The sequence below is a fragment of the Tigriopus californicus genome, chromosome 12, assembly GCF_007210705.1.
Source record: "Tigriopus californicus strain San Diego chromosome 12, Tcal_SD_v2.1, whole genome shotgun sequence".
Lineage (NCBI taxonomy): Eukaryota > Metazoa > Arthropoda > Copepoda > Harpacticoida > Harpacticidae > Tigriopus > Tigriopus californicus.
Genome location: NC_081451.1, coordinates 11,702,921 through 11,726,457, shown reverse-complemented (window position 1 = coordinate 11,726,457; position 23,537 = coordinate 11,702,921). Strand labels below are relative to the sequence as shown.

The window sequence follows — 23,537 nt, the reverse complement described above, 5'->3', positions numbered from 1 at the left end:
AAGGCAATGGTCTCTGGATTGATAAAACTGCAACATAAAATTCTGGGCCAAACCCAAGAATCTGAACCTATGGAGGAGGCTTCAGTAGCCATCTTCAAAAATATACAAGATGTTCAATTCGGCGAAATTGTGAGGAGGCTCCAGTCAGGAATAGATATTGGACGAAAAAATCAATTAAGAAAACTGAGCCCTTTTTTGGATCGTGTTGGTGGTCATGTGCATCACGCCAAGGACCTTAGCAATGAGTTGAGACACCCAATCATCATTCCAAAAGGGCACATAGCCAACCTGTTGGTGCGTGAAACCCATCTACTTGTGGGACACTTAGGCCAACAATCAATGATTCCGAGCCTAAGGGTTCAGTACAGAATCATCACGGACACGTCTTTGGTAAAAAGGGTCATCCGAGAGTGCGTTCACTGCAAGAAGTACCAAGGGAAGGTGATTGATCAAAACATGGCAGCCCTGCCGCCTGATCGTCTGAAGTCGGATCTACCTCCCTTTACCAACACAGGGGTAGACATGTTTGGACCCTTCCAAGTATCCCGAGGTCGAAATCAAATCGATCGTTATGGTCTTGTTTTCTCCTGTTTATCATCGCGGGCGATACATCTCGAAGTGGTCTATGATAAAACAACGGACTCTTTCATTCAGTCATTGCGGCGTTTCATTGAAAGAAGAGGTCAGGTGCGGGTAATGAGATCTGATAACGGAACCAACTTCGTTGGTGCAGAGCGTGAGCTCAAGAAATTACTCAAGAAATTAGATCAATCAGAGGTGTCGAGGGAAATGGAGTTGAAAAACATACAATGGATATTTAATCCACCCTATGCTCATCACTATGGTGGGGAATGGGAACGCGAAATTCGAACAGTCCGAAAGGTCATGGCAGGACTACTCAACGAACAATCAAGATCACTGACAGATGAGTCACTCAATACTCTGATGTGTGAAGTTGAAGCCATATTGAATAGCCGACCTTTGACACCTTGTTCTGATAATCCTTTGGATCTTGAGGCTATTACTCCCAATCACTTACTCCTGCTCAAGTCTGGACCGTCGTTTCCGCCAGGTCTCTTTGAACAATCCGATGTATATGCTCGGAAAAGATGGAAACAAGTCTAATACTTGGCGGATATTTTTTGGACCAGATGGAAACGGGAATACTTGGGGCTGCTGATGCAAAGACAAAAATGGACTAAAGTTAAGCGAAATGTGCAAGTGGGGGATCTTGTACTACTGGTAACGGAAAATACACCAAGATACCGATGGCCTCTGGCTCAGGTGGTCGAAGTGAGCAAGAGCGAAGATGACTTGGTTCGAAAGGTGTTTGTAAAGACTTCATCTGGAAGGTACTTCAGACCAGTTTCGCAACTCATAATGGTGTTGGAGGGCAATGGTAACAAAGGAAACAAAAGCGACCCTGCAAATAACTGAAGAAGACTATGTCAGCAGTCGGATGACGGACGGTTTGATGACTGACGGTTGTTACGAGAACAAGTCAGCAAGGGGGAGTGTAATGTGAACGTTAGACCAATGAAACGTGATAATTGAATTGATATGCAGTCTGCGTCTACTGAGCAATCCTTCCCGTATCTTGGTTGCCAACCTCAGTTTAAGAGTTTTGCCAGTTTTTCATTGTACTATTTGCTCCTGTGAATCAATCTTTGGGCCGCGTTTAACGTCGGTAAGCTACTATGGTTATTTTACTTAAAAACTGCATCATTACTGACAAAGATGTGTTTTCCTATCCAGAAACCGTGACTACGCTAATAAAAGCAACGTGTTTAGACTCGTGTCCATTATCAAGATAGAAGAATATTACAATTGGTCCTTTACAAAAGTCCTCTAAAAAAGAAGAGCACAAAAGTTAGGATCTTAGAAGAACTAGGCGTTGAGAGAGAGATTTCATTCATCTCTATAACAGAAACCCGGCTTCGGCCAGGGGTCTTAGATGAAGAACTAACCATAGTTGGTTTCAACTTAGTTCGTTGTGATAGGATACGCCCTAATAATCCCATATTCCCACATGGGGTTGTATGCTTATATGTGTGACGTCCTCTGTTGCTCCTTAGTTGCTGTGCACGTGTAGTGTTTGTGGTGTTTGCGTGTGGGTGAATGAATGGGAATTGTCATTCATTCACTCAATTAGGTTTGGTCTTTCACGGCTCTTTGGTAAGACGTAATTACTTTAAAACCTAAAAAGTTTATTGCTAATTCATTTTCATGCTTAGCTTAAGCAGTTTCTCTCTGATTTGTATTGTAGTATTTCTAGTTCCAAATCGATATGTGTAGTTCTTAAGTTTGATTGTATTGGTCCTTTACACTTAGCATTTATTGTTCATTAGTGTATTGATTTCATTTTGTGTTAGAACAATTTGTTGACTTTATTTCTGTGTTCTTGTGTTGTTTTCTTAGTTTTCAAATGTTCTTGATTCCTTGCTTTTCTCTGTCCCTTACTTCTTGCTTACCATCTCCATCTTGGATTTGTATGATTAGTTTGATGTGAGGTAGTTCATTTCTATTTTGCTTCGTTGTCCTGTATTTCAGGACAAGATTGCATATCCTTTTAGTTTTTTTGTTCTTTTTCTTGGTCTCATGATTTTGGTGCTCATTAATAGTTCCTCTGCATTTATGATGGAATCTATTTTTTGGAAAAGTCGGCAAAGAGGCTAGACAATGTTTGGACTTGGTCTTAGTTGGGAAGGATCCTTCCGTAATTAATAAGCCGTTCATTATAGAGGCTTTAGCTGCTTGCGTCAGTGAAACCAGGGTGCTGCTTGAAGAACAAGCTCACCCAGTAGTTGAGAAGTCGACTGATTTGACCAATGTTGAGGTTGAAATAGTATCTCTCCCTTGAAATAGAGCAAGATAATATAGTTTTGAAGAAAACAGTCTGTCCTATTTACCGGAAGCAGCCTCGTTCTGAAGAAGGAAAAGGCTGTCAGTTTGACCACCCTAAATGGTGTCAAAAACTTCTCAAGTTCAACTACAAATGTCGAATGGAGAAGTAGAGCTCTTAGTTTGTCATATCCAAAGGCTTGATCTGTCTATTGTCACAATGTTTAGGCCCCCTTCTTGTTCAGTAAGCTCTTTTATGTCAGCTCTCCAAATCGCTGGATATGAGTTGGATCAGGCAGTTTGCTCGAAAGTTTTCTTTGTAGGGGACTTTAATCTTCCGGCTAGCGTTGTAGAGTGGGAGGTTAGTCCTGATGGGTATATTCCCATTTCGAAATCGACATCTCAGTCGTTCGAAAAGCTTGAAGAATTTGCGATCTTGCGCAATTTCTCCCAGCATGCTGGTGTAGCTACCAGAGCGAATAACGTTGAGGATTTGGTCTTTTCCACTGACCCTGATCTGATCCCGTATGTCCATGTGACACCTAGTAATTTGTCAGATCATCATGTTCTCGAGATGGGGTTGACCATTACTCAAAAGCCGGCGTGCTCTAGAATAAGCCCGGCCAAAAAGGTCGGGCTGGCTAAGTTCAAGTTCAAAGATGAACATTGGCCGATAATTATAGAAAGATTAGAATAACCGAATTCTAAAACATGTAGCTCCAGCTTTAATAGTGCCGTTGATGAGTTAGTGAAAATCTCTTTTGTGTCCGGATACATACCAACAGAATAGAAAACTGCAAGAGTCCTTCCACTTTTTAAATCAGGTGACAAATCACTACCTGGTAACTGTCGTTCTATAAGTCTTTTGCCAAGTTTCTCCAATGTTTTAGAGAAAATTGTTTATAAACAAATGCATAACTCTTTAAAAGTAGAGGTTCTCCTTTACCTTGAAGAGTTTGGTTTTAGAAACCAACATAATACTATGCATGCAGTTCAAAACTTTCTACAAAATATTTTTGCTAATCTCTGCGACAAAATGGCCCTTACTATATTTCTGGACCTCAAAAAAGCTTTTGATTACGTTGATCATGGTATATTGATTAAAAAAAACTGGAGTATTACGGATTCCGCGGTAGGTCCAGAGTTTGGTTCAAAAACTACCTTTCTGAGAGGTACCAGCATGTCGAGGTGAATAATGTTAGTAATAATGAATAATGTTTCCTGAAACATGACTTCCTGAAAAAGTCAAATGTGGGGTTCCCCAAGGCAACTTCCTTGGACCTCTCTTATTTCTGATCTATATAAACGACATGCCTCAGCTTAGCAATTTGAAATGCATTATGTTTGCTGATGATACGACGCTTCAATGTTTTGAAAGCCAACCTGATAAACTAGAGGAGAAAACAAATGTTCAACTGGAACGTATCTTCCCATGATTAGAAATAAATAAATTAACTTTAAACATAGCTCAACCTAAATTTGTGGTTATCAAGCACAAAAATTGTAATTTTCACTTCAAAATTAATAGAAATGGATGTAGGTTAGAGGAGGTGGGTTCTACCACATCCAATGAAAAGTCCATTTACTTTCTGGGAATACAACTCGATAGCAAACTCAACTGTCACTGTCACATTGAGAGTGCAGCAAACTCAACTGTCACTGTTACATTGAGAGTGCAGCAAATAAAATTCGAAAAATTCTTTTCAGTCTGAACAGAATTCGCAAGTTAGTGCCGAAAACTGTAAAGAAACAACTTTATATAGATTTATCCGAAGTGTCTTGGAGTACGGTATTGAAATTTATGGCCAAAGTACGAAACTGAAGATCTTGTCCATACTCCAGAAAAGAGCTATATACGTTGGATAAATAATGCGAGTTGGTTTTCTCACACTGAATCTTTGTTTCATGAGTCGAAGTTCCTAAAATTGCAAGATTTGCCCACACTTAAAATCGTTCAAGTGATGAGGCAGTCGTGCTTGCAAGAACTTCCACCATGCATCAATATTTTCAAATGGAAAAATAATCCTCGGCTTGGCCGTTGGAGATCAATAAGAGATTATCTCTTACGCTCATGAAATTTTTGATATGTTAAGATGCTAACCCAAAGATTAAATGCAGACATTATCCAATCATGATCAAAGCGTTCCTGAAATAAATCTATCTATCTATCTATAAAACTAAAATAAAATGCTTTGGCCTATAAAATGGCATTTAAGGTAAAGTCAATTGTGAACATCAAGTACGGAGTAAAATCCAAATCCAAAAATGCAATAAATAAACGAATTATAACTTTTCATTTGAATTTTAGATTAATTTTAGGATTAGATGCCCTGCAGTGGTTAGAATAATACGTGAAAAAACAAATAAAAACAAAAAGTTTGAAAATGCAAACCAATTCTAACGAATCTGAACTTGAATCCTTCTTCTTAAGGCTCGAGTCTGGCCAAATTCTCCAAATTCACTCGTTCATACCCAGATAATCTGTATCGTTTTACAACTTAGTTTCATTTCAGAATCAATATGATGATTCCAACAACATGCCTTCTGGTCACTTTAATAATTTTTATCCATGGACAGAGTGGTGTCTCCCATTTCGCCACCTTTCGTCAAGCAACTGACTCGTTGAAGAGTGATACCCCAAGAAGTTGTAAGTGAAATTCCCTTGATTTAGCTACGATATTGCCAAAAGTAATGGTGTGTAATTGTTGTCAGTGATGGGCGGTTCCAAGAGACCATGGCTTTTGTCAAATTCACTTTGTCACATTTATTTGGACTTTCATTTGGCTTCCCGTCCAAATGGGTCGGAACAATTCAGAGTCCAATTGTCAGAGGATACAAATGAAATCATTCGCCTTTCGGAATCGCCGTCTTTTTAAAAACACAAAGAATCAGGAGAAACATGAAAGGAAACAAATTCGTGCCAAAGTTCATTCAAAAGTTTGTGCCTGGTTTTAGACATCATGGATGCTTAATTGATAAATATTAAAGGTGAAAAGCGTTGGAATCACAAAAGAAGAATGAAGTTTTTCCGTCAATTTTCATGGAACTAAAGATCAATGACCGATTATGGTTTTTTATTTGTGTTTTTTAACATTTTTCAGTCCCCGTCGGCGAAGGGAATGATCGTTTGGAAATCGATGAGGGTTCCGGAATAATGGGAACGATGCTTAATGTGGGAGAATGTACCGGAGAAGATGAAGATTTTACCATTTCCCTGCCAAATCCGAGTGGATGTTATATTTTCCAAACCACTGGATTCAACTTGGAGGGATATCCGAATAATACAGGATATTATGTTACATACTGGTGCAATTACTATATTCAGGTACTTTCTTCTTCAAAGGTCCTTGAAAAGAGGGCTCTTAGATTTGAGTGTGTAGGATAATGGATGATGGATAGAAGTTGGGCCCACGATGAAAATGATGATTTGTGATGGCTTTGTTGTCAAATTTCCACGTAGGTTTTTGTTATTGGGCCACTTTGACGAGCTCATCAAATTGGAAACATCAATTCAAACCAATTCATTTTGAAGGCTTTACTTTTGACTTATTTTTTAGTCAATTGCAATTCCTGCCAATGTATTGGGCTGAGAATAATGGTATCCGTTTGAAAAGATTGATAGTAAATGTGTAGATCCAAAGCCATCACATTTTCAGACCATTTTGAATCTCTGTGCGGATGGAGAGCACATGAAATTGCATTACCTTCATAATTTCACGCTCATTTATTCATTGTCTTTCTCTTTCGCTTCCAATATGATCATGTCATTTCAGTTTGGGGGTGATGTAAATGGAACGGTAACCGTTAAAGAAAAAGATTTCCAGTTCCAAGAACCGGACAGATTTGGATTTTGGGATGATTATGTAGTAATTTTTGGTGTGAACGATGAACAGCACGAAGACGACAATAGTGACTCCGATGACCAAGATTCGCGTATAAATTCCGTTGCATATTGTGGCACGATTACAGGAGACAAGATCCGTAATTTCTATGCCTCTAAAATTTCCATTCGATTAGCCGCTGACGCCACAGTGAACAGCAACGGAGCCGAGATTGTTATTTGTATTGATTAAAAGAGTTGGGGTCAAAAACCCAATTCTATGTATTTACCGCTTTATGAACTATGAAGTGATTATTGGTTTATTTGTTTTTCTTTTATTTTGACCGACTTCGTGGTTTCGAACATGTGGATTTAATAAATCGTTTGAAGGTCCTGTTTGGTGTTCATGTGAGCGAGCTTTGTGTAAAAATAAAAAAAACAGAGAATCATTTCAAGAACACAATTTCAGCCTTTTTGGTCCTTTGGTCTCGTTCAAAACTAAGGATGACGATGGAGTTGGAGTTCGTGTTAAAAGGCTCATCAAAAAACTGCTACATACACTGCATTCATGACTAAAGAGATTCTTTCACTGGAAGCCGGTGATTGACTTGTGTGAATTACTCTATAAATGTAATTAAGTGCAATTACGAGAAAATGGGTTTGACATGTGACTATCTACAATTGCAACTTTTTACTTTCAACTTGTGCAACTTCATTGAATTTTCAGTTGGAATTCATTTACATTGACTCATCACGTTTTCTTTTCCTCTTCTACGTACAAAATGCTAGAAGTCATTTGCCAACGTTTTACAGACCCAGTTTTGAAGTTTCTCCCAATTTTGGTGAGCAATCCTGAGTGACATACCCCGGTCTAAATCTCTACGAAACAAGCTCTAGACAGAGGGAGAAAGAAAGAGAAAGAGAGAGAGAGAGAGGAGGGAACTACTATTGTTTTGTACTATTGCTGTGACGAGTCCCGACTCGAGCCCGAAAGGACTCAAGTCTTTTACTCGATTTTAGAGAAATTGGCCAAAGTCGAGTCCGGACTTGTCAATCAAAAATATTGTGGGTTTTTTCCTTCAGATTTCGCAAGACGAGTCTTTTTGCTTGACCTACTCTACTAATGGACTCAAGTCCAGCAGGGGATCGAGTCTTCCTCAAATCAAAGGACTCGTACGAGCACGACTTTTACCCGACTCGCCCCAGCACTAGACTATACCACTATTGGTGTTCCAAAATGGCGAGGAAGAAAAAAAACAACCAGCACGGATACTGTCCTCCTCTCCAAAAGAGCGAAGGAACGATGATCACGATGATGCCTAGCAACAGAGGGCAGTCGTTAAGCACGCCAGAACCCTTATTCTGTCCCGCTACATAAAAACCTGGAAAAGAGACAGGCAAACCCGGTGATCATGGATGCGCAGCAGGAGGGGCAGGCCTGAACCAGACCAACACCCTTATTCTGTCCAGCTACATAAAAACATGGGCAGAGAGAAAGCTAAAGAGAGAGGGGGCAATCAGTCATTGGTGGCCAACGGCAGCAGGCAGCTATTAGCGAACAAAACAAGGATTAAGCATTGTTCCGTCCCGACATTGATTCCTACACTGGACGGGATTTACATAGATAATTTTGACCCAAGCACTAGGTGAAAACCTTGATAGATCTCTGAGATGGAGAGCACCTAGTAAATGGGCTTCAATTCCTTAGACCTATCCACGGACTTCTAAAAAAAAGAGTGGACTCCGCTCAGTCACAGATTCTCTTTCTGGGTGACCCACAAGGGAGAAACGACAAAGTAGCAACGCCAATTCAGCCTGTATTAGTCTTTAGGCTGATTTAGTCTTGGCTTGATCGGCTGGGTCAACAGTTTGGCATTAAGTGGTGAAATGGGCGGGATATTTCGACTCCTCCTACTTGCCTTGAACTTGCTCTTTCAGGCTTCTCTTTCAAATGAGGAGGCTAATGATAAGGTTTAATATATACACTTCATTGAAGGAAAGCTACCAAGTGTCAAATATTTTGAACTGCATTATTTGTGAAATGCTTGTTATTATTTTCAACTTCATTTCGTTAAACCATGTCCATGTCAATAACTAAATTCCAATACAAAGTCAAGCTGGCTTTGGCTATCAAATCTGCTTGAACCTCGTTGCGCTCGAGTCAAGAGGTGGCCATGACTGCAAAAAACATTTCGTCTGAACTCACGTATTCACTAATCTACTTTAATTGAGTGTCAAAATAACATCATTGTTGACCAATATTGTCCAGGGCACCCTAGGCAGGATTATCTATGATTCAGTGAAGCTGTTCTTGAAGTGTTTTCAACACGAGGGTATTCCCATTGGCATTGTGGTCAAATGTGAATTTCACCTTCAATTGCCCAATTCCAATCTGGTGAAATCACCAATGTTGTGTCCATAGGGAAGTTCTGAAGGCAAAAATCACAATGAAGAGGTAAGAAAGAATGAGCAAGTAGTGACACTTCTGGTACTTAATGTTTTAAACTCTCATTTAAGTCTAATTGAAAGCAGCAGAAACATATGCATATCTCTTGTTTTCGACCAAAGTTTCTGTCTGTCAATGCATAACTAATAGAGTGGCGTGATATGAAGCCAAAGCAAAAACCTTTGAAAACATTTGGAATTCCTCAAAAATCAGATCGTTTTGAAAGTCACTTCATTTTGAAATTCAGCAGGAGTTATCAATATCCTCCAAAAACTTGATATGCTCACTTCTTAAGATGTATATGATGAAGCTGAGTCTTGGTTTGTGGCGTAACCACCCAATATAGATAAGAGATCCTTGCAATGATTAAGGTCTAAACTTATGTCACAGTTAACGATCACCTTATTGACTCTAAACAACTATACTAAACCAATTGATCTTAGTCCTTTACAATATGTTCTGCAGGAATCACTGTCTCATCTTAGAAAAAGAATAAGAATAACTTTTAAATAATCTCTTTAACACCACTAAAGTGCATACCTAAAATCAGAAATATAAGAATTGGGCTCAAATTGCCTTGACCATTGAAACGCATTATGAATTGCACAATACCAAAAAAAGAAAATTGTCTTCCAGTAAAAGTTATTAAAGCAGATTTCCTAGCTGTTGAAGTCCTAGTTGTTCAAAAAATATACAAATCGGTTTTAACATGCCATTCATACTTTGGGAAGTACATAATGGGAATCAAGTTCTTCAATCCAACTCTCAACTCTTATTTATTCAATATAAAGCTATTCAATTTTTGTATCTTTAAGTTGCTCTCAGACCTCTCAACAAGCCTGGAAGATTTACGTGCTTGTTTTTGCTAAAATATATCAGTGTATGTGAAAAACAATCAAAATTACTGATTGTTAATGTTTGTTTAGGAGAATTGCAACAATGAGGTTTTGGCAAATCCCTATAATCAAGCATTATAACAAGGACAAGTAAACAAATGTTTAAGTAGCATTCCAGATCAACCCTACATTCCAGGCCCAGCTCGGTCTGCCAACTCAAACTCATTGGTAGACCAAATAACATGGAAAGATTGAAAGGTAATGGATAGATGAATATAACCTTTCATTTCAATAGCACTGGGGATTACATTCCTTGTAGTGTTTGAAAAGCCCGTGAAAAAACAAACAAAAACCCAAAAGGAATCACATTGAAGGAGCTCCTTTAAATTGAAAAATGTTTTTGAATCTCAATTACTTGTAAAAAAACCAAGTACATAATACCTTCCCGCCTCCACTATTACATACTTTTTGGATTGTAGGAGTTATAACGCACCCTCATGAACTTGCTGTCATAGTTTAACACCTTGCTGTTTCCAATTCAAATCAATTCAACATTAAATGTTTTCTACTGAGGAAGACTACATGTGGAAACTGAGAAGCTCATTTTCAATTCATTTACAATTTTGTATGATAGAATTGCTTTGGATCATTTAGATTTGATTGTAATATCCAAGTGGAAGGGTCAAGTTATTTTTGAAAGTTTCATATTGATTTAACCAAACATGGTCATTTTGTTGGGCTTTATGACACAGCTCACTCAAAATTACTCGATTATTGAAAATTCAATGGGCGAATGGTGCGAGTTGACTGTGATGTTTGTCTTAGTTCTCTCTCCCCAAAATGCCCAAAATCAGGGTGCCGGACCACATTTTTCTTTGAATTCCCTTTACTTGACTTCCCCTATATTCAAGAATTAGCCAGATCAGCCAATTCCAATTCGTTGGTCGATCAAATAATATATATAAATAAAAGTCAAGTATAATAAATAATTTTCTCGTCTTGAAATGCTTGGATTCCAATCCTGGTAGCGGTAAGGAAGTCCGCAAAAAAACCACCTCGCCCCTGTGGTTTTGTCTTGAAAAACGGGTGCGCCCACGGGCGCACTTTGGGGCCTTCCTCCCTGCGGGCCTGGAATGCCAAAAATGGTTTTTACAACAGAGCTGGCCCGTCCATGGGCGAACACGCGGGTGCCCTTGAAACGTGGGTCCATATCCGTGGCTATGAAAATTGCTCTAGATACACTAGATTCTGAATTTAGGTTCTTCGATGAACTCCCTTTCAGTGTAAAAAAGATTAGTCAAATTGGTCTCTCTTTACCAAAAATATGCACAGAAAACACCCACTGTCAGCCTCACCGCTGGCAGGCTCTGTACTGTCCCTTGAAGCGACATACTGACCTTGGCTTCCGTCCACCGAAAGCTGTTGTTCAAAAAATGTTGCAATGGTTTCAATGCAAAGCCAATACCTTTGGCAATTGGGGCACCAATTTTGAAAGTATACCATATATATCAACCATATAGTCACTTTTGCCAAAGCAAATTCTGTAACACCTTATAAAAGCCACCCTGTAGTGTGAGTGAGTGCATCGGCCAAAACAAACACGTTTGCCTAAACCACGCCCCAACCGGGGGTCTGCGGGAAACCTATAGGAAACCAAATGTGCTTGAATTAGGATTTAAAGTGGATTACACGTTTAAAATCTTTTAATTGGTGCATAGTTGCGAAAACAGCCGTTCGTGTACAGGGTGCGAGGGCTTATATGGCAAAGCTTTTTGCACATTATAACTCTTATTTGGCTAAATAGAATTAAATGTCAAACCTACCATAAAAACAATCGAGCTTAAATGGTTTATACGTAAAAAAAAAAAATTTGATTGGACTCGTAATGTCGAAAGAGCAGGATGTCAAAGGTGCAGTACTCTTGGGGCTCCGCGCCGGAAATTCGCCAAAGGAGATTTCCAAGATTCAACAAAATCCCTCTCAGGACTGTTTACAAAATCAAGAGTCGATTTGAAGAGGACCCTGGGGGTGTTGCATCTACAAGAAAAAAAAAGCTGTGAGAAGTGACAAGAAAGACGCTAATTTCATCACCAGAGTCCAGGACATGATCAATGAGAACCCAGGGCACTCCATGCGGTCCATTGCAAGAGAACTTCATGTGAGTGATTGGTTAGTCCGACGTATTGTGAAAGAAGACATCAGGTGCCGATGGTATGTGCTGCGCAGAGGCCAGTTTTTGTCACTGGAGATGAAAGAAAGAAGATTTCATAAAGCAAGTCGCCTTCTGAATCGGCTCAAACATCTGAGAGTGTCAAATCAACTGATCTTCTTCAGTGATGAGAATTTTTTTAACCAAGACCAAAAAATTAACAGAAGGAATAACAGATGGCTCTGTGAAGACCCAGAAGAGGTTCTCGTTGTGATAGACACTAAGTTCCTTGCTCACGTCATGGTCCTTGGTGTGGTGAGCAATGAGGGTGACGTCATGCCTCCTTACTTCTTTGAAAAGGGCATCAGGGTTGGCAAGGATGTATACCTTGAAGTTCTCAAGAATCATGTAGTTCCCTGGATGAAGAGGGTTGCCGCTGGTTGGCATTTTGTCTTCTGTAGTGAAACACCCTTTGATCAGGTTATCATCGAACGACCCTGGCGACAGACAGAGCAATGATGGCGACGGACAGAGGCGCCAATGAGTCCCAATATGGAAATCAACAAATGGCCAAGCCCAAATTTATAGGCCTGAAACGAGTGCCGTGTGCAAGCCAAGAATCAGACACCTGCTATCAGGATTCCCGAACCCATAACCAAAATAGAATCGACGTATAAGAAATGTACCCTTTTAACTAAGTGGCGCCCCTACTAACCCAAATTCATGTAACCTATGCCAGGAATTTCCCACCCCACCCCTTCTTATTGCGAATTAGCCTACCATTCTGAACAAAACTGTAGACAGAGACTATTATCGCTTCGAAACCACAGCCAAAGCCGTTACTTCAGCCAATGGATGGACTGATTGCCAGACGGTCAAAGCCGTGATTGCCAGCGTGCGTGAGAGAGGAGGCACTAGATTTGCTTCGACCTGCAATCCGCAATCCATCTGCCTTTAAAACTATCGACGATTTTGGAACAGAGTTCGCAAGCAATTTGTCTCCCCTGCCCATCAACAAATAGCCCGCACAGACTATCAAAGGAGACATCAGAGACCCCGTGAGGACATCAGCACCTTCCACACTCAACTCCACCAACTATGGGAAGATGCCTATTTAGAGGAAGATGAGCCTTGGAGATCTAACTTACAGATGCCAGAACCTTACAGATGAGCACGAGCCGACCCAACAGGGTACTGGTCAGTTAAGCTTATTAATCAATTTCTCACAAGCTTGACGGACGACGAAATCCGCAAGAGCATAAAAGATGCAGCCAGCCTTGCGCACGGTATTACCACATACCCAAACGCCCTCACGTGAGCACTTCAGTTTTACGCTAATAAGGAACAAACTGGCATGGAGAAAAGATGTTTAATGGCTGATCATGGTCCCTCATTCATACAGCGCAAGCCAGAGTACTTTCAGCCCCATGATTGAACGGAACCAATGGAGGTAAGGATTAACCAAAATCAGTCTTTTGCCGCCCCGAAATGGGGTCGCTATCACAAGACGAAATCTCACAACGACGAAGAGTACCTCGCCCAGCAGCGGCGGCCAACCAAAGACAAGTATACACCCAAGAGAGAAGCCAAAGGCAAACCCGACACGGCTAAGAACGGTAACACTTGTCAACGTTGTGACGGTAAGGGACATTGGGCTCGTCAATGCCCCAGTAAACTACCGATTAAAGACGAAATCCCCAGAACTAAACATAAACATAAACTAATAATCAAAACCTTTAGAGAGTTGCTTGACGACTTTCGAAATGAAGTGGATCAAGATGTTGAGTATACGCCGCAATTTGAGTGAGTGTTTAGAAGTCTAGAAGACACGTTCAGAGAGATGGAAGAAGCTCAGGAGATCCATGTTGGCACAACCCAAATGGGACTCGTTATCCTAGTGGTGTTAGTAATTGAGCTCATATGTGCATATAAACGTTTCGTCAAGACAAGACAGCAACAGGTTCAACCACAGAGTCTTCTTCTTTGTTCGTTTGACCCTTGTTTGTTCGTTTGTTTGTTTGTTTGTTTGTTTGCTTGGAGTCAGGCAGCAGATTGATAACTGCGTTCTGATGAAGGGTGTCCCAATTAAGAGATATTCCCGCTCCTTAGTCAATTTTACTCTTGCCCCCGTAGATCCAGCAAGTCCCATATGATAGATTCCTTCAGGAATCCGAGGAGCTGCTTTGGTGACCATTTGGGCATTTGTGGCAGAGTTGGATGTTGGAAGCTTGTCCAACGGCTAGTTATTAATTAACCCTGGGCATTCAGCTAATAAATGCCAGAGAGTCTGGTCGTTCTCATTGCACAGTCGGCAGCTCGGGTCGTTTTCGTCGTTTAAGATCTACCGATGTCTATGTAAATTGCAGTGACCAGTTATAAATTGTATGCATTTGCCTAATTCTGTCCTAGGGACTGTCCCTAAGGTTTAGTGATTTCTTCAAATTTAGTTTGGGGGATAAATATTTTGGTTTTCCTGCCTGAGGGTGCATTACTCCAATATGTTGACCATTCTTTACTGATACTTTTCTTGATTGCTTCTTTTTGAGTAATGGGTATCGCGAAATCACGAATTGCCTGTACACGATCTGGCAAATGTGCAATGCGCGCAACCGTGATCTTATGACCCAAAAAGGGCAGCTCACCAACACCAAAAACACATTTTTTTTTCTATTTAACACCAAACCGCTCTGTGAAAGACGTTGAAAAACTGAGCGTAGATGAGACATGTGGTCACGCTGATTTTGACTGGCTACCAGGATGTCATCCAAATAAACAAACAAACGGAAGATCCGGAAGCACCGAATCCATCATTCGCTGGAACGTTTGGAAAGCAGCGTTGCGAAGACCAAACGGCATCTTGAGGAACTTGAAAAGTCCAAAAGGCGTTATAATGGCAGTTTTGTGTACGTCCTCTAGGGCCATAGGAATCTGGTTGTAACCACGCACAAGATCAATCTTTTGTCTGAATAGGTCGTCAAAACAATTCTTAAGAAAATCCGAATAAAACGGTTCCGGCAGTAAGATTGTCAACAGTTTTAAATTCACACAACCATTTCATAGAGACTCTAAGGGTAAAAGATTGTAAACACCATCGGCGAGAAAAATTCAAAACAAGGTCTGTAAATTGTTGGCAAATGCTTTTCAGCACTTTGTACGTAGAAAAGGAAAAGAAAGCGTGATAAGTCAAGGTAAACGAATTATTGCAATTGAAAAGTCATTGTAATTGCACAAGTTTGAAGAAAAAAGTAGCTGCAATTGTAGTTGGTAACATTTCAAACCAATGATGGCAAAAATCGACTTTGAAGGAATTTCTGCCATGTGGACAAAAATGGCTTCGAATAATTTTTCATCCCTGTTTCAAACCCATGTTCTCGTAATTATACTTAATTTCACTTATCAAGTAATTAACAGAGGTCATCAGTCAGTGGCTTCGAGTGATAGAATCTCGCTCATTGTGTTAAAAATGTAGTGTATGGTGCATTCTTTCCATGAGCGCTTTAAAACGAACTCCAACTCCATCTTCATCCCTAGTTTTGAACAAGACCAAAAGAACAAAAAGGCTGAAATTGTGTTCTTGAAATCATTCTCTGTTCTTTATTTTCACACAAAGCTCGCTCACATGAACACCAAATATTTCATTTAATCTACATGTTCGAAACTATGAAGTCTGTCAAAATAAAAGAAAAACAAATCAACCAGAATAATCCCTTCATAGTTCATAAAAGTGGCAAAAACATAGAATTGGGCTTTTGACCCCCAACTCTTTCAATTAATACAAATAACCATCTCGGCTCCGTTGCCGTTCACTGATCTGTCGGCGGCTAATCGAATGAAAAGTTCATCGCCAGAGAAAGCGCGGATCTTGTCTCCTGTAATCGTGCCACAATATTCAATGGCATCTGTACGCGAATTTCGGTCCTCGGGGTCACTATTGTCGTTTTGTTGCTGTGCATCGTTCACACCAAAAATTACTACAAAATCCAAGCATTCTCCATTACTGTCCGGTTCTTGGAACTGGAAATCATTTTCTTTAACGGTCACCGTTCCACTTACAGTAGCCCCAAACTGAAATGACATAATAAAATTGGAAGCGAAAGGAAAAGCAATACATAATTGAGCGTAAAATTATTAAGGGAATGCAAATTCATGTGCTCTCCATCCGCAGAGAGTTTCAAAATGGTCTGAAAATATCATTGTTTTGGATCTACGCATTTATCATCATTCTTTTTAAACGGAGACCATTATTCTGAGCTCAATGCCTTGGCAGAAATTGCAATTGACTAAAAAATAGATTTAAAAAACCCTCAAAATGAGGTGGTTTGAATTCGGGTTTCCAATTTGAAGGGCTCGTCAAAGTGGCCCAATAACAAAAATCTACGTGGAAATTTGACAACAAAGCCATCACAAATCATCATTTTCATCGTGGGCCCAATTTCTATTTAAACATTATCCCATTCGCTCAAATCTAAGAACCATCCTTAAAAAACCAAGTGTGCAAGCAAAAACTTTGAAACAACAACAACAAAGTACCCGAATTATGTAATTGCAATAGTATAGAGAAGGAGGTCCTGTACTATTCGGATATCCCTCCATGTTAAATCCAGTGCTCTGGAAAATATAACATCCACTCGGATTCTGCAGGGAAGTGGTAAACCTTTGAAAGGCATTTCCGAGACATTCTTCAACATTTAACATCGTTTCCATTATTCCGGAACCCTCATCGAATTCCATACGATCATTCATTTCACCGACGGAGACTGGAAAATGTAAAAAATGACAAAGAAAAATCAATAATCGGCCATTGATCTTTGGTTCCACGAAAATTGTCGGATGGACTTCATTCTTCTTTTGTTTTTTCAACGATTTTCACCTTTAATAATCATCAAGCAAGCATCCATGATGTCTAAAACGAGGCACAAACACAAACTTGTGAATACACTTTTTTCATGTTTCTTGTGATTTTTTATGTTTTTTAAAAAGGCAGCTGTTTCTCCCCCTTGGTACTTTCATTTTTTGTAATACAAGCATTTGTATGTCGAAAATTGTTAATTTGTCACGATTAAAAGATCATCCACAACCTGGTTTATGAAGTTAAACAAAGGCGGTCAAAGTTGGTCGAGGAAGCAATAATTAACTTTCAATGACAGCATTGCGTTCCAATTATGGCTCGGCTACATTAAATCAATGATTTCATTAATATCCTCTGACAATTCGACTCTGAATTGTTCCGACCCATTTGGACGGGAAGCCAAATGAAAGCCCAAATTGTTGACAAATTGACAAACTCACAAATTAAATGTGACAAACTTGGAACCGCCCATCACTGACAATTTTGATCACACCATTACTTTTGGCAATATCGTACCTCTATCAACGGAATTTAGTGCACTTACTTCTTGGGGTATTACTCTTTAACGTGTCAGTTGCTTGACGAAAGGTGGCGAAATGGGAGTTACCACTTCGTCCATGGTTTAAAATTATCAAAGTGACCACAAGGCATGTCGTTGCAATCATCATATTGATTCTGAAATGAAAGGAAGTTGGAAAACGATACGGATTAGCAGTGCATAAACGAGTGAATCTGGAGAAATTTTCCGAAAAAGGGTTCAAGCTCAGACTCGTCAGAATTGGTTTGTTTTTCAATCTTTATTTTTTGTTTGGTTTTATCACGGGCTTTTCCAACCGCTACATGGAATATAATCCCCAGAACTATGAAACAATATCCATTTATTACATTTCGAGGTTTAAATAATATGTTGTCTCCCAACGAATTTGAGTTGGCAGACCGAGCTATGTAGACCATGAATGTAGGGTTGTTGATCTGGAATGCTATCTACTTTTCGGGCAAAATGAAAGACGAACCGAGACTCAAATGAAATAGACGAAGAACTTACTGGACTTGCTCAAAGGTTGGTTTAAAAGAAACTGCGGAGATGCTGAGGGTCCTTGGATGGGATGGGTTGTGAGGAGCAGTGGTGAATGGTTGGCTGGTGAAAGCAAACTGATAGCTGAGAGGCAAACTGGTAGATTCGTCAGCAAATGTGTTCTCGATTCCCCCCACTCCTAATGAGAACGAACATATTTGCTAGTCTGAAATGAGGCAGAGAGCAACAAAAAAAAAAGAAAGACTCATGAATATCAGGCCAACTAAGCCCCAACAATTCAAGCCATTGTTTCATGATGTCAGACTCCCAAATCGAATCGAAATCGTTGCAACCCCAAAATATGATTTATTCACCTAAATATGTTCCCCTAAGAGTTCAGCGATGCCAAACAGTGTCTTTACCCCAAGAAGGACGTCCAATTGGAGGCCATTTGGAGAATGGAGAGGATGGCCGATTTGCGATCCATTAGAAGATACGATTCTTGATTGTAGAGACAAGCCCAACATGATGCAGAGGAATGGAACTGTACCCTCCATGATTCTAACGTAGAAGGAAATCTCAGGAACCAGGGACAAAAAGACAAACTGGAGAACAGAACTTGTAACTTGTAACTCGGAGACGTGTTGCATCAACCCGCCTTAACTCTACCCAAGTAGACGACGATTTGGACAACAAGTCCAAGAAAACCGGTAAGCAAACACAAACTGCACATGACTTCTTAGAAACCAAACTTCTTCTTTACCCTCAACAATTCGGGGCAAGAAAGAAACAAGACGCCATGAACGCGATTCAAAAGTTTCTGCAAAACACCAAGGATAACCATGGTGGAAGGACTCAATCCGGTTTTATCCAAGACGATCCAATGCAGGATCCGTCCAGGCTGATCCAGTATCCAATCCGGATTTCTTTCCACGTTGATCACATCCTGGATTACATCCGGGTCAATCCAAGTGGATCTAAATGGGTTTCTCTCCGGAATTCATCCAAGAGATTGCACTCATTTCCAATCCAGTTCAGAGTTCATCCAGGAAGATCCCATCCGGACCCAAGTTTGATTTCATACAGGACGATTCACACTAGACTCTATCTGGATCTTGGTCGCGCAGATTGAAGTGATCCCATCCAGGATTTCATCCAAAACGAATTCGGGAGAGAGACCCAATCAGATCCCCTTGGAGCGTCTTAGATGAAATCCCCATTGGGTCGAGAGTGACTGTGAAGGGCACTTTTTCTGACTCGCAAAACTCGCTCATACTTGGGAAGCATCGGAGTGGGCAAAGAAATTGTGAGAGTCATTTTGATATTTAGTGCCCAATATGTTTGTAATATTTTTATATTTTATTTTCGGGGACTTCCTTATTGTGTTTATCCTAAATACAGAAAACCATTACATTATAAAACAACTCGTATTCAACATTTGAGGCAATCTTTATAGTGACACACACCCAGTTTATAATCTGGATTGGATCCGGACTGGATTGTCTTGGGTGAAATCCGAATTGGGTCTTCGACTGGATCGTCCTGGATGAATCCTGGATTGGGTCGGGAGTGACACACCTAGAATGAAATTCAGATTGGGTCCTTCGAGCATGGTTTGGTTTCGTATCTTTTTTTTTACTTTGCGGAACTGTGGAATTTGAAATCACGCAGCCGCTCTAATTTAACGGCAGGTCCACGCATTCGGCAATATTTTTTATTCACGCAACCTTCGATGTAACTATTGTTGATTAATAACCTCGTTATTCGTTGAGGGACGTCATATCATGATAAGAAGAAACAAAGAGAAGAGTTCTAACGAGAAATATGCGACATTGTGTGGCTTAAAACGGCCATTCCAACGTGGAACACGTCTTCTTTCAATTATTTGGTGAATTTTTGAGAACTTCGAAGAGCCCGTGATTACACAATTCTCATGACAGTGGCAATCAGAGATTTTTGATGGATTTCGAAAATAATCAATTTCTCCTCTACGTATACACGCACATGTTCATGCCGATAGATCAAAAACCACATATTGGACTCAAGGGCAGCTACGAAGGCATCACTCTCCTCATCCATGGCGTGGCTTGGTGAGTGGAAATCAGTCCACTTGCTAGATTAATTAATTTAAAACTAAAAGCTAAAAGAGCCTAAACTGAGAAGGTTTACCTTGGCGATGGCTTATGGAGCATCACGTATTATGGTACATTTTGACACATGACTCACGTATTCAAAACACTTGAAAACATTTCGACTCAGTTTTTCTGCTCATATCATGCCAGGTTAGAATCGAAAAGCGGATCCGTATTACAAAAACTGAATCGTGACAAAGCTATTTTCTTTCTCTTGTCTGGTTTTTTTTGAGATCATTGTTACGAACGACTTATCCTATCACCCCACTTGACATCATGTGTGTCACCAAAGGATCCTTCAAGGAGCAAAACCAATAGTTTTGTAGCAGGAATGAAGCGTTCTGTTTTGTTGGTGAACCACTTGATTTTTTTTTTCAGATTAAAAATGAGTCCACTAAATAAAACAAGTGATCCGCAGGACTTGAGTCCATTACTGGGGAGTTGGGTAAAAAGTGAAAGAAAAACAAAAGCCTCCAGTCAGTCCCACATTTTGCCCGATTTGCTCCAACGCTACTTATTTGTGGCCTTTTGTCAAATATTGTCTCTTGCATCCTGTTCTTCAGCATCGGTTTACAGTCTCCAATAAATGTCGTCAAAGAGTCCAAACCCGTTTAGATATAACCCTTTGACTGCCGTTAAAAGCAACCGTTGGTGGGAAGTTCCATTTTTTCGTGAGTTTGGCGCCTCCATATCTGGCCCATTGACTTATCAGGTCTATGTAACAGTTGAAAGGATGACTATTGTTACCCGTGATAATGGATGTTGTGGACAACCCACGGTCGCTCTCCCTCATTAGGCCAATGAACCGAATCATTCTGAATTGATTAAAGAATGGCTATTTATTCGATTGTGGGGCATCCGTTGTGTGGAGTTTATAAAAGTGAGGCTTGAAGAAAGCCAACAAGATCAAGACACCTTGAATGTGTTCGCCATTTGGGTGATTTTGGGTACTTTGGTAAGTTGGGTGATTTACTTACCCTTTCCGTTGATATCTGAAAGTACTTTTTCAATTGCTCTAAATTCAAATGAAAATGTAAGGAAAAACCATTGGAGCAAGAATCTACATGACATTGCCTCTCTTTTTGAAGAAAGTCGTTGGCTAGATTAGAGCGCGCTTTGTCACTTAAAACTGGTTTCTATTATTTCCATTGTTATAAAATTTGGCTTCTTGGATCTTTCTGCGCCCTTCAGGGGTAGCCTTTCATGCTTGTACTCTTCTACTAGAGAGCCCTAATAGAATACACAGTTTTCTTTTATGAGAACCAGTTTTCAAGGTATAATTTCCCCTCAAAACACTTGAAGCCAAATTTGACGTTAGAGAATGTCTAACGGGTGCGTAGCAATTAATCCAACACTCACATTTTCCATGTTTAGCACCGTATGATTTACCAACCATTTATTTCATACATTTGACATTTGACAATGATATTTGGTCAGGTCTGACCTCCCCTAATTTTTGATGTAGCCCCCACCACCAACCACAATGGCCTCGAGCCGCAACCTGAAGGCCTTGCAGGTCTTCCTGATGAAATACGGATCCATGGAGTCCCAGTTCTCATTAACAACGGCCTTGAGGGCTTCAATATTTGGGTGCGGGATGCCACAGGCTTTGGACTCAACATGCGGCCAAAAAGAATAATCAAGGGGAATTGCATCCGGCGAGTAGGGCGGCCACATGGCTTTTCAAGGGGTTTTCTAACCGCTCCAGGGAAGTTAGTCCCCAGTGCTATTAAAATGAAAGGTCGTAATTCGTCTATTTATTACCTTTCAATCTTTATAAGAAATAATCTTCTAGTCTTGAACTGCTGGGATTCCAATCCTGGTAGCGGTAAGGAAGTCCGTGATAAACCAAACCAAAAAAAACACTACCAAACATGACCTTGCTCTTGGTTTCGTTCAAGTCTTCGCTAGCAAAGGGGCTCAAAAGGGTTATTCCATCGATTTGTCCCATGATGACACAGGTGACGCTCCTTTGTCGGTTTTTATCGACAATACTACATCGGAGTCAGTAAACTTTGCTTAGACTTTCCTAAAAACTAGGATCAGTATATGGAACCATCCAAAGACATTTTGTAATGGCAACTTGCGCATCTCCTACTGCTACATGGGCCTTTTGTATGAGTCTCTTTGGTTTGTTTAATTTAAATGTAATTCTATGTTTTACACCTCTAAACACATGTTCTACTTCATTGCAAAAACGAAATATTTTACTTAATGGAAGTAGCATGTGAATTGTACCAGAGCAATTTCTCACATAGGTTCTTCTAGCATCATCTTCATTGAGAAATCATAGCTGGGAGTGTTTAACAGTTTTTAACTTTTCATTACTTGTATACTTAGTAAGATTGTTTACCAATGTAGCTATTCTTACATTATCTATTCTTTCAACTTCTTAATCATCAATGTAGTACCTTGCATCTTCAAATATGTTAAAACCATTACAGTAAAAGTCGGATATAAGAGCATCGGATATAAGAGCAGAAATGAAGGCCTGCAAAAAATATATTTTGTTGTTTATTACCTGCGCTTAACAATGAAGTTTTCGGCGGAAACTGGTTGTGCCACTTTATAAAAGCAAGTTTTTTCAGCTGCTTTCTCGTAAAATCAAACAGTCATACTTGATGGCTTCTGCCAAAAGAAGCACTTTTTCCATCAAGGAGAAGCAAAAGCTTCTTGCCGATTTTGACAAGCTGTCCAAGACAAGCCTTCAACAATTTGTTCAAGGAAGAGTGGCGTGTAAAATTCGATTCTGTCCATTAATGGATTACGCTGAGTCTGATTATTTTTGGAAAATGGTCTAATACTAAATTTAGATCTTTTCGCCTTACAGCTCCTGTTATAAATCCAGAATATCTATGCCTTTCTTTGGTTCGAGCTAGATCCTTTTCTCGTGGAGTTGCTGGAGAGAAAGCTAGCGAACAAAAAGAAATAGAACGTTTTAAGAGTTGGGAATGGGTCTCATTATTGAACTGATGCGTCCATGGCGCAACGGATTTAAAGGACCACCCACATTCGGATTTCCACCACTGGTCTGTTAGACAAAGTTAGACCATAGTTCGGGGCCCGCCCCTTCATCTGAGACCCTATCACTTTATCTCAATTATTCCTCAAATTACTTCCATCATGCCTGGCGACGAGTATTCTCATTCCCGTGAGGAGATTGCCCAACTGATCCGATGTCGTCGTGCCTTCAAGGGTACGGTATCTTGACACAAAGCCAAGCCGTTGGGAGCTATTCAAATATACAAAAAGACGAGTATCCCACTCATCTAGAGCTCGTCATGAGGAAGTGGGATGAAGCTTTAAGCAAATATTCCGAAGCGGACGAGTAAGTCATGTCTGATGCAATGGCAGGCGATAAGGACTCACACGATGCCAATCTTGGTGATCATGAAAATCACTTTCACCAATTTCAAATAGGGGTCATTGGATAAAGACGAGATTTTCAT

General features: G+C 40.1%; 2 protein-coding genes and 1 long non-coding RNA gene across 4 annotated transcripts in view; 1 reads left to right on the top strand and 2 right to left on the bottom strand.

Moving 5' to 3' along the window:
* Nucleotides 1-7,055, top strand: part of LOC131891382 (uncharacterized) — a 12,361-nt gene extending 5,306 nt beyond the window's left edge. The window contains exons 2-4 of the mRNA XM_059240921.1: nt 5,355-5,488; nt 5,943-6,166; nt 6,615-7,055. Of these exons, the coding sequence (XP_059096904.1) occupies nt 5,362-5,488; nt 5,943-6,166; nt 6,615-6,914 (651 nt within the window). The 5' untranslated portion in view covers nt 5,355-5,361 and the 3' untranslated portion in view covers nt 6,915-7,055. The remainder of the gene's footprint in view (nt 1-5,354; nt 5,489-5,942; nt 6,167-6,614) is intronic.
* Nucleotides 7,056-15,672: 8,617 nt separating this feature from the next.
* LOC131891381 (uncharacterized) overlaps nt 15,673-23,537 on the bottom strand; it is an 83,365-nt gene continuing 75,500 nt past the window's right edge. The window contains exon 4 of the mRNA XM_059240920.1: nt 15,673-16,157. Within this exon, the coding sequence (XP_059096903.1) occupies nt 15,858-16,157 (300 nt within the window). The 3' untranslated portion in view covers nt 15,673-15,857. The remainder of the gene's footprint in view (nt 16,158-23,537) is intronic.
* LOC131891385 (uncharacterized) lies at nt 16,620-19,486 on the bottom strand. 2 transcript variants are annotated; one of them, XR_009374397.1, is made up of 4 exons: nt 18,379-19,486; nt 17,987-18,182; nt 17,486-17,616; nt 16,620-16,849 (listed from the first exon to the last, which is right to left on the bottom strand). It is a non-coding gene; the product is annotated as an uncharacterized LOC131891385 (long non-coding RNA). The 2 variants fall into 2 exon arrangements; XR_009374396.1 differs by having other exon boundaries at nt 17,987-19,486.